At 39.8% G+C, this 11,877-nt stretch overlaps 1 protein-coding gene across 1 annotated transcript in view; it reads left to right on the forward strand.

The window, feature by feature from the left end:
- Positions 1 to 11,479, forward strand: part of LOC142456400 (putative C-mannosyltransferase DPY19L2) — a 94,526-nt gene extending 83,047 nt beyond the window's left edge. Inside the window, exons 21-22 of the mRNA XM_075557550.1 lie at positions 5,565 to 5,690; positions 11,316 to 11,479. Of these exons, the coding sequence (XP_075413665.1) occupies positions 5,565 to 5,690; positions 11,316 to 11,466 (277 nt within the window). The 3' untranslated portion in view covers positions 11,467 to 11,479. The remainder of the gene's footprint in view (positions 1 to 5,564; positions 5,691 to 11,315) is intronic.
- Positions 11,480 to 11,877: the final 398 nt, after the last annotated feature.

The following is an 11,877-nucleotide window of genomic DNA, read 5'->3' on the forward strand; positions in this document are numbered from 1 at the left end:
TTCACACCCCTCGTCTAGAGTCAGAGGGAATCTCCCAGATGCTTCATCTATAATGGGGTCCCTTCAAATGGATTTTGGGCTTCCACTGTCATCCATGGCCTTATGCAAACTAGGTGTTCAGAATTAAACCTCTGATATTGTTCGCCCTTTTGGTTTGGATTTTATTATTTACGTTCTTTAGATACCCAGCCTGGTGTGCTTATACTATACGGACTCCGTTGATGCCTCACTTGGATGGCTCCTTGTTTTAAGACAAGCCTTTTGTAAGACCTCAGACACTATTCTTTTTGATAGCCGAGTGTCGTCTAGTTTCTTCTCCGCTCTTCTAGCATAGCTCCCTTATCTTCAATGACCTCTTCATGAGGGCAGGCATCAAACCGGGCCATGTCATAAGAACTAGTTGTTCTTAAATTGTGCCTAGAATTAAGTGTGAGCCCCAAATCCATTCATAATATCTATTGTGTCTGGTTCACTTTAGAGACATCATTATCATTTTATACTACACAGAGTATTATAAATCATGCCCTGGAGCAGAAGATAATTCCACTGATAGTGTCATTAATTTAGCCAGTGGTATAGAATTTAAAACAGTGTTGAAAAAAGGAAGTGTCCCAAGTATAGACCAGCTTTAGACTGCAAAACACGAATCCTGGACTTGTGCAGATTTAACTCTTAAGTGACTGGATACTATTTGCACAAATAATGGGGATTTGTAATGGGGGAAACCTTTCAATAAAACTCATTTACATGCCCACCAGAGTAACGCATGCCATCAGAAAGCAACAAGGAAAGCATTAAAGTAGTAACTACATGGCAGCATCGATTGGGCACCCTCAAAGCAAGAGATCTAAACCAGAGTCCAATGACCGCTAATTCCATAACCTTGGGAGACCAGTCATCTGCTTCTTTTCACACTAGAGCCTTTCAGTCTTAAGTCCAAGGACGTATGTCAGTTCCTTTTCTGCTACAGGTGACTTTGAGGTAAAGGCCAGTTTACTTAGTGGGGTTTCCACATTCCATCATCATTCTAGTGTGGCCTATGAAGGATGTTGTGCACCTCTAAGGGACAGCGTCTAAAGTCCCAGTAGTCTATAGCACTTGGCCTGGGTAACCAAGACCTGGATGGAAACTAGGTCGAAGTTGTCCAATTAGGAACATAGAACCGGACATATTCTCCCCTTTGGGTTCTACATAAGTATTGTTAAGTGTTTCCTCCCTCATGAGAGGTTGCTCCACTCAGTTACCCTGCAACAGAAGTGTAATTGCCTTCTCCAAAATATACAGCCCCACAACTCTATCTTGACTTGCATTTCTGTAAAGTTCATTCATTAATTTGGTAGGAGTGTCTGTTGATTTGGGCTGACCATAGCACAATGTTGAATGGTAACAACTGTATTCTCCCTCTCCACTCGTCTTGAGAAACGGACCCCAGCTGGAGTGAAGTCTCCTCTGTCGAAGTGCTTTGGAAGATGTACATATAAACAGGATGATATGTGGTTCATGGTCACTAGACAGGCTCCCTACTTTGCCGCTTGGAAGACCGGATTACAAAATTACATGACCTGAGGGCAGAAGATTCTCTTTGTCTTGATCCTTTATCCTTATAGTAGTGGATTTATACAATATTTACCCTTTGGTGATTAATCAGAGAAGCTGGATCATATGAAGAAGTATGTGGTATCAAGATTGGAGGAAAGTGTATTAACAACCTGTGGTATGCAGATGACACAGCCTTGCTTGCTGAAAGTGAGGAGGGCTTGAAACACCTGATGAAGATCAAGGAATGCAGCCTTCACTGTGAACTGCAGTTCATTGTAAAGAAGACCAAAACTAGACCAATAGGTAACATCATGATGAATGGAGAAAAGGTTGAAGTTTCAAGGATTTCAACTTGCTTGGATCCACAATCAATGCTCATGGAAGCAGCAGTCAAGAGTACAAAAGATGAGTTGTATTGGGTAAATATTGAAGCAAAAGACCTATTTAGAATGCTGAGCAAGGATATTTCTCTGAAGACTGAGGTGCACCTGACCCAAGCCATGGTATTTTCCATTGCCTCATATGCATGTGAAAGTTGGACATTTAATTAGGAAGACAGAAACAGAATTGGTGCATTTGAAGAATATTGCAAATATCATGGACAGCTAAAGGACAAACCTACGCATCCTGGAAGAATTTTGGCTAGAGTGCTTCTTGGAAGCAAGGCTGCCAAGACTTCCTTTGGACATACTGTTGGTAGAGACCAGTCCCTGGAGAAGAACATCATGTTTGCGAAACGAGGAAGGCCCTCAACGAGATGCATTGACACAACGCCTTCAAGAGTGGGCGTGGGAGCAATAGTGAGCACAGAGCAGGACCAGGCAGTGTTTCATTCCGTTGTGCACAGGGTCACTGTGAGTGGGAGCCGACTCACTGGCACCCAACAACAACTTTATTCAGCATAATGGCTTCCAGGTTCATCTATGTCATGAGGTGTTTCATGATTTCATTGGGTTTTTTTAGGGATGCATAATATTCCATAATATGTATGTACCAGAGTTTCTTTGTCCATTCTTCTACTGATGGGCATTTGGGCTGTTTCTAGCTTCTTGCTATTGTGAACTATGCGTTAACCAACACAGGAAAGCATACATCTGTTCATGTTCTGTCTCATTTCTTTGGGGTATATGCCCAGCAAAGATAATATTGTATAGTAAAGAATTTCCATTCCCATTTCTTTAAGGTAGGGCCACATTGCTTTCCACAGTTGCTATATATATTTACAAGCCCACCAGCCGAGTACAAGAATTCCTGTCTCAATATATTAAAAATGGCCGCATCCCGCTTAGCAGCTTTCTGCCAAGGTTCCCGTCACCCTGAAGGTTTCCAGCACGTTAACTTCTCAGGCCCATACGAATTCAGGCTGCAGGTTTGCAGTTGATGTGTTATCGAAGACTACACAAAAGATCCCACATCTTTTTGACCAGTGCAGATTACTGCATACCACTTGGACAAAAGGATTAGAAGTCAAGTACTGCCTGAGATATGTGACTATTTACCATTTCATTTTTCATGAGTAATGGTCTACATACAAAGTAAATATATAGTAAATGGTTTATAAAGAAATTGTTTTGGTTTTGTTTTCAAGAAATCATTATATTTATCCCTTGTTCTAAGTGTTAAATATGGCATGCTAATATTTCTAGAAGTGGTCATCCTTCTTCAAACAACTTCAGAAATCAGGTATAGCATTCAGACTAGATTCCTTTTATAGATTGTGACATTGAAAGCAATTTTAATATGACCGGCTGAGGGTGAAAATGGTGCCATCTGATGTAACAGCAGCAGAACACTGGTTCTTGTGATTCTTAAAGGATATGAGAGAGATTTGAATACTGAAATATTTCACTCAAAATGATCAATGCATTTACTTCTTAAAACAGGCAGTTATAACACACAACATCATAGCATTGGTTTTGGAATGGTTAGTAATTAATACTTAATTTTGCAAACCTAAGACAAAAAGCATAGGCAGTAAATCTTACTAGTCAATAAAAAGCATTTTTACTAATATGCTTTTAATTAATATACTGGACAAGGTGGAAATAATTTTACTGAAAGCAAAATATTTAGAGAAAATAGATATTTATGCAAAATTATAAAATGCATATAATAAGAATAAGTGCATCTCAAGAAGAGCACAAAATCATTTTAGTTTATACAGCGAGTTTAAGCCTTAACAAACTGAAGTGGAAATTGAAATATGTAAAACTGTATAAATTTTCTAAGAAAGATAGTCGTTCTTTTCCTGGGTTAGCACGGCTGTGAAACGGAAGGTGGCACAGGAAGGTGGAGGCTGGGAAGCTGTCCGTGGGCATTTCCCTTCTGCACTTGCTCTCCTCCCTCTTCATCTTCCTGTTTGGCAATCTACCTTGTAACTGGAAAGGAAAACTATGCCTTATGAAGCAAAATTACATTTAAAAAGATTTCCAGTCTCTCTCCACCCACGCCAGCATTGGTGTTTTCTGGTTTGTGTGTGTGTTTTAGTTAGGTTATTGTTGCGGTGTCTGGTGATAGCACATTGTTGTTTGGTGTGCATCTCTTGGACGGCCAGTGATTGTGAGCATTTCCTCGTGTGTGTTAGTCACTTGAATGCCTTCCCTTGCCTATTCATGGCCTTTGCCTACCTTTTAATTGGATTATCTAGGATTTTCCCCCAATAATTGAGGTATTGCAGAACTCTATTCGTTTTAGTAATTAGTCCCTTGCCCATGTGTCATTATTAAAGATTTTTCCCCAATCTATGAGCTCTCATTTATCCTTTTCATGAAGTCTTTTGATATACGTACATGTTTTATTTTTAAATAGGTCCCAGTCATCTATTTTGTCTTGGCTGTTGTGCAATGCTTTTTCTTCATCTATTGATATAATCACGTACTTCTTATTCTTTGTCTTGTTTTGTGGGGGATTACCTTGAGTAGTTTTTGAATGTTGAACCACCTTTGCATCTTGGTATGAATCTCCCTTGGTCATGATGGATAATTGTTATTGTTTGGTACGTTGTTGGATTCTATTTGCCAGAATTGTGTTGAGGATTTTGTATCTGTGTTCATGAGGGACATTGGGCTGTTGTTCCCTCTTTGTGGAGTCTTTTCCTGGTTCTGGTCTCAGGGTCATGCTTCATAGGATGAGTTTTGGAGTTTGCTGTCTCCTTCTGTATTCTGGATTGGTGACAGCTCCTCGCTATATACTTAGTAGAATTCTCCTGTGAAGCCATCTGGCCCTGGCTTTTCTTGGTTGGAAGTTTCTTAGTGACCCTCTCTATTTCTTCTTTTGTCATGTGAATTGATGAGAAAAAGGTCAGAAAATTTGCACTAATGTAACCCTTACCGACCCACCCTCCAGCCCTGATCTTGCTGCTTCACACATCTTTCTGTTCCTGAATCTCAATATTTAAATAGAACATGATTTGAGTTCCTTGAAGTTGTTAAAACCGCTGTTTTGATGTGGTGTCAACTGAAGAGCATAGACTTCTTCAGAGCAGGTTAGAGGGATGCAAACACGCCCTTCAGAAGTGTATCGGTCCAGATGAAGGATGTGGGGAAAGCGTGGATTCACATTTTGGTATTTTTCTTTAATAAAGTTTTCTATGAAAGGAGCCATGGTGACATAGTGGTTATGCACTGGGTTACGATCCACATGGACTGCAGTTCAAAACCACCAGTTGCTGCTTTGGAGCAAAGAAACAAGGAGAGCTGGAAGGGAGGGGGAGGGGAAAAGAAAAATGAGCTGATTCCCAGAACCCAAGCAGAAAGCGAATTTTGAGAATAATAAGGGCAACGAATGTATAAGTGTGCTTTACACAATTGATGTACATATGCATTGTGATAAGTTGTATGAGCTCCAATAAAATGATTAAAAAATAAATAAAAATAAAGTTTTCTATGATTTTATAGCAACACGTTTTGACTAACCTTTGTATAGCAGCACTCCATCCAATGAGTATTCATTCCCGTTTTAATTTATTAGAAAGCTTTCTTTAGTGCATTCTTTTTTTTAATCTTTTCACTTCTTTGAATTTAAAGGGCCCGGACAAAAATAGTTTATTCTACATATAGTCGAAAATCTGCCCAAGAAGTGAGAGATAAATTGTTGGAATTACATGTGAATTATTACATTTTAGAAGAAGCATGGTGTGTCGTGAGAACTAAGTGAGTATTAAGTCTGCGATCGATAATATAGTATATTTTAAAGTGAGAAATGTTGCCATTTATTATAGTTATCTTAATTCAAGAATTTTTATCTGAAATTGAATCCGTTGCCATCAAGTGAACTCCAGCTCATAGCTAACCTCTGTGTGTGTCAGAATAAAACTGCTTCATGGCGTCTTTCAATGATTAAGTTTCTGGTGCCCGTGGGTGGACTAGAACTTCCAACTTATTGGTTAGCAGCCAAAGGCATTAACTTTTTGAGTCACCTAGAGACAAGTAATCCTAAGTAAATTCCATTAAACTATTATCCCTGATATTTTAATTAAAATTATTCACTGTAGACAAGTAAAACGATACTATAACGTACGTGGAAGATATTTATCAAAAAATGATAGTGCCTTTTAGTATCTTTATTATATATTTTACTTTAACATTTGAAACTTAACCTTTTTTTATTGTGGTGCAATTGTTGTACCCACAATAAGACATTCACCCCATGGGGTTGTTCCTGCGTGTTCAGTTCCATGACCTGGATTACACTTTTCATTGTACTTACCCTTATCCTTATCTCAGTCTCAGTGCACCGCCACTACCATAAACTCGGTGCCATGGAAACAGAAACTCTGCTTTCCCCTCTTCCTTCTACATCTGGTAGCCACCACTAAGCTTTGAGTTCCACATATGTCTTTCTCATAAAACAAGCCATGCCATTTTTGTCCCGGTGTGACTGACTTTATTTTGCTCAGCGTATTTTCAACATTCATCTATATTAGGTCAAGTATCGCCAATTAATTTCTCTTTCTGCTTGAATAATGTTTCTTTACACACATGTGCTATGTTTTGTTTGCCCATTGATCTGTTGAGAAGGCATTCACATGGTTTCCCCTGCGCGCTGTTGTGAGAAGTACTGCAGTGAGCAGTGGCTTCTGTTTGCATTCTTACTTTCATGTCTTCGGGAGTAGAAATATGCCTGGGGTTTGAATTGCTTGGCCTCCCGGTTCATGCTCAACATTTCTAGGACTCACAAAACTTTTCCACATGGAGGGATTCAGTTTTTCCACCCTAATGGATATAAGGTCATTGGGATTGGGATTGGGATTTTGCTAGTGGCCATTGAAGGAGCCTTGGTGGCATTGCGGGTCAGGCATTGGGCTACTAGTCACAAAGTTGACACTTCAGACCCACCAGCCACTCCATGGGAGAAAGATGAACCTGTCTGCTCCCATACTATGTATATTCTGGATCGCTGATTCCGAATCATTCTTCACCATAGAACCCAGCTTTTCTGATTATTTGCTCATCATAGAGATTGAGTAAGTATGGTGAGAAGCTACAATCCTGATAGACACCATCGTGCAGACGGTCTTCCTTCTGTTGCAAGGAAGGCAATCCACAGACCGGTCCTGTGTGGGCACAATGAAGTGTTCTGGAATCCCCATGCTTCCCAGTGCTGTCCATAGTCTGTTATGATCCAGCATCGTCACCAAGACACAAGTAAACATCTTTCTGGCATTCTCTGATGCAGCTATGTCAGCACTGATATCCCCTTGTCCCGTGGTCTCTCTTGCATCTGGTCGGAATTTCGGGCAGCTCCCTGTAGATGTGCTGCTGGGGCCATTACTGGACGATCTTCAGCAAGTTTGCTTTCATGAGACATTAATGGTATTGTTAAAAAATGGTCTTCTATCATTTCTGCATTCTGTTGGGTAACCTATCTTTGGAATGAGTACAAACATGGATCTCTTCCATTCAGTTGTCCAGGTAAGCCATCTTCCTAATTTCCTGGCATAGATGAGTGAATGATTTCAGTGCATCATCAGCTTGTTGAGACATTTCAATTGGCATGCTGCCACTTCCTGCAGCCTTATTTATTTATGCTTACTGATGCCTTCAGTGCAGCTTGGATTTCTTCCTTCAGCATCGCTGTGCTTAGTGCTACGCTGCCTCTTCAAATGGCTGACTGTAGGCCAGTTCCTGGCACACTGACTGCATATTCCTTCACCCTTCTTTTTTTGATGGTCCCTCTGTGGATCATATGCTTAGCATGTTCTTGGTTTTATAACTCTAGCTCTTTGCTTGTTTCATTCCAATGCTTTCACACTGTCTTCTTGAGCTGCCCTGGGAAATATTATGTTCAGATCTTTACTCCATCACTTCTCTCTTTTGCTTTAGCTACTCCACAATCAAGAACAACTTACAGAGTTCTTTCTGACATCCACTTTGATCTTTTCTTTATTTCATGGCTTTTTAATGACCCTATGCTTTCTTCATGCATGGTCTTCCTGATATCATATCAAAGCTTATGTCATTAGTGATCGATGAGTCAAATCTATTGAAATGTTCTCAAAATTCAGGTAGGATCTCGTCAAGGTTGTCTTGAGCTCTCGCGGACTAGTGTTAGTTTTCTTCAGCTTCTACTTGAACTTACATGTAAGCATTTCTTGATCTGTTTCATAGTCTGTCTTTGGCCTTATTTTGGCTGCTGATATTGAGCTTTTCCATCATCTCTTCCCTCAGATATAGTAAATTTAATGTCTATTTATTCCATCTGGAGACATCCACATATATACTCACCAGTTATGTTGTTGAAAAAAAGATACTTGGTGAGTGGGTTGGAAAGGGGGAACTGATTACAAGAATCCACATGTGACCTCCTCCCTGGGAGAGGGACGGCAGAGAAGGGGGGGCTAAGGGAGACTCCGGATAGGGCAAGATATGACAAAATAACCATGTATAAATTACCAAGGGCACATGAGGGAGAGGGGAGCGGGGAGGGAGGGGGAAAAAAAAGAGGACCTGATGCAAAGGGCTTAAGTGGAGAGCAAATGCTTTGAGAATGATTGGGGCAGGGAATGTATGGATGTGCTTTGTACAATTGATGTATGTATATGTATGGATTGTGATAAGAGTTGTATGAGTCCCTAATAAAATGTAAAAAAAAGAAAAGAGGAGAAAAAAGAAAAGAAAATGATTAGGGCAAAGAATGTACAGATGTGTTTTACACAATTGATGTATGTATATGTATGGATTGTGTTAAGTGTTGTATGAGCCCCTAATAAATTGTTTTTAAAAAAAAAAGAAAAAAAGATATTTGTGATGAAGAAGTTGTTGGTCTTGCAAAATTCTATCATGCGATCTCTAATTTCAGTTCTAGCACTACTATCCCTCCTTTTCCCCAACTTTCACATTCCATTTGCCCAAAATGATCAATTTCAGACTTAATAACAGCCCTTTTTATTTATAAAGGCCAAAATTTCAAAATATCTAAGGTGGTTATCTACTTGTGAATGGATAAGCAAATTGTGCTATCTCCTTACCATGACATGCTATTTAGCAGTGAAAATGAACTAGTGAACTACAATGGTAGTTGTAGAAATTAATACCAACTTAAAGTATTAATTTCTGAAACATGCTAATGTAAACAAGCAGACAAGATTTAAAAACTAAACCCTATGTCATCATGTTGATTCCAACTCAGAATCTGACAGTAGAGACCCTATAGGACAGAGCAGGACTGCTCAGTAGAGTTTCCTTTACAGCAGCTGACTATTACTCTTCTCCCACCGAGCAGCTGTGGAGTTGTACCTCTCAGGTGGCACTTAAATGTTTCAACTACTGTTAGCATGTCGCTGGCTAATTTCCAGCGAATGGAGGGCCCTCCCTGGTGTGGCTTCTTTGTCTGCTTCAACGCCTAGATGTGGGAAGTTGGTAGTCTTTGTTGCTAGCATGCAAGCAAGCCACTTGGAGGTACAACACCTCAAACTGAGCTTTCCCCACCCACACCCCACTGAAGCATATCTTTAGATACTTTTGAGTAGGGAAGTTTAAATTATGCATAGACCTCCCCAAAGTACTAATTCCATTTTAAAGAGGTAATGAATATCCATGGGGATTCAGTTGGGAGAGTTGTGTCATGGCCACTAAGGACTGTGATTTACAGTATGTAATGTCAGGGGTTAGGCTTAGACACAGAGTTTTGCATACTGTGCTAGTGTGGCCAGCTGAAGAGTTTTTACCCACTTCTCATTGACTTTGCATAGTTTGTTTTTTCCCAAGCTAACTTCTGTTACCTTCTCATGTTTCTTGGTTCCCTGAAAGGGGCTTGGCCATTGTACAGTAATGTGAGGAGTGTAAGGAAGGGCTGAGGGGAGCTGCCTCAACCAGGGCGCCAGGGCTCAAATAAGACCCCAGAAGTGAAGAACATACTCAATGTACGGATGACTCTAATTAGGGGAACCTCAAGAGAGAGAAAGCAAAACTTCAGTGACAGATCAGGAGTTGCCCGGGGCTTGGTTGGGGAAAGGGAATTGACTGCAAAAGGACTTGCCATCAAATTGATTCCGACCCGTAATGTTCTGCACCATGAGTCTAGCGGTACTTACCCAACCATGCCGTTGTGCGCATCCTCACAAACTTTGTACACCACACCAGTGATTTTCCTGTATGTCAGTTCACCTCAGTGTATCTGTTAAAAGAATTAGAAGTGGGTTTTCCCACCTTCCCGGGTGACTCTCATGCAGGGCTGTTCTCTTGGTGATAAAGCTGTGTCATCCATGCCTACTCTTTTTTTTTTTTTACGTTTTATTAGGGGCTCATACAACTCTTACCACAATCCATACATATACATACATCAATTGTGTAAAGCACATCTGTACATTCATTGCCCTCATCATTCTCAAAATATTTGCTCTCCACTTAATCCCCTGGCATCAGGTCCTCTTTATTTTCCCCTCCCTCCCCGCTACCCCCTCCCTCATGAGCCCTTGATAATTTATAAATTATTATTTTGTCATATCTTGTCCTGTCTGACGTATCCCTTAACCCCCTTTTCTGTTCTCCGTCCCCCAGGGAGGAGGTCACAAGTTAGAATTGGGATCATGATAGTGGGCGGAAGGTGGGGGAGGAAGCATTTAGGAACTAGAGGAAAGTTGTATTTTTTGTTGGTGCTACATCGCACCTTGACTGGCTAATCTCCTCCCCGAGACCTTCTGCAAGGGGGTCTCCAGTGCCATGCCTACTCTTGGAGGCACCCTGAAAAAGCCAAGGGTTGAGAACAAAATGGACAGAGGGTCCCCTTTCATGTCGTGAACTTTATATTTTCATGCTTATCTGAGTCACTTTAGTCTCAGAAATCACTTCATCTTTATCTCTTTATCTTTATCACCACTAGTAGGTTTTGATATTTGGATGATGATGCCATTTAAATTAAATTAATATTTGATCTAGACAATTAATTTTTAAATCTGTCTCTGGATGTACAAGGGGCCTTCAAAAAGTTAGTGAAAACATTTTATTATCTTCCAATTCTATTTTTCCATGAACTTTTAAAAGCCCTTTCATATTTTGAACCTTTATTACTAGAGCATGCTGTATTTGGTTCTGTGGGACATTAATATATAATATATGTAATAGGCTTACTTTTTCACTTTATACATTTTTACACTTAATTTTACACTTTGCACTTTTTCACTGATCCATTTATTTCTGTATTTTGAACCTATGGCTTTAGAAACACTTTAAAATTATGATTTTATAAATGAAATTTTTAAAAATATAGTGGAATTTACATATCTCAACTAGATAGATATGAATTATTTCTAATATATATGTGTGTGTTTTTTTAAGGCCTGGTTGCAGTATGCTTGAAATTTGGGATGTGGAAGATCCTTCCAATTCAGCTAACCCTCCCCTGTGTAGCATCTTGCTTAAGGATGGGCGACCTTACTTCACCACAGTCTTTCAGAATAGTATGTACAGAGTGCTGAAGATTAACTGAGAGAGAGAGAGGCCACCCCTTACTACACCGTGGTGCAAAGAAGTACGTTGAGAACAAGCACTTTCATTTATTTGTTTATTTTATTTTTTGCCTATTTGCGATAAAAATCACAAGCTTTAATAAGGATGCCGCCAAAGCAGAAAATAAAAGCCAGTTAAAGTTGTCATGATTATTAAAAGGTAAATTATTTAATTGATTTCCATAGAATGTCAGCATGATTAAGCTTGGCACATAAATGATTAAATTATTTCAAATGTCTTAAACTAATGATCATCTTAATGTTTTAAAGAAAATATATGCAAACTGTGGGTTCAGCATAAAAAGAGAAGGAAATACAGTTAGACTCATCAAATGAGGCTCTCGGTCCGTGGTCGGTGCAGCAGTATTTTCATCCCGAGAGCGCTGTCCCTT

This window comes from Tenrec ecaudatus, chromosome 9 (assembly GCF_050624435.1).
Source record: "Tenrec ecaudatus isolate mTenEca1 chromosome 9, mTenEca1.hap1, whole genome shotgun sequence".
Taxonomy (NCBI): Eukaryota; Metazoa; Chordata; class Mammalia; order Afrosoricida; family Tenrecidae; genus Tenrec; species Tenrec ecaudatus.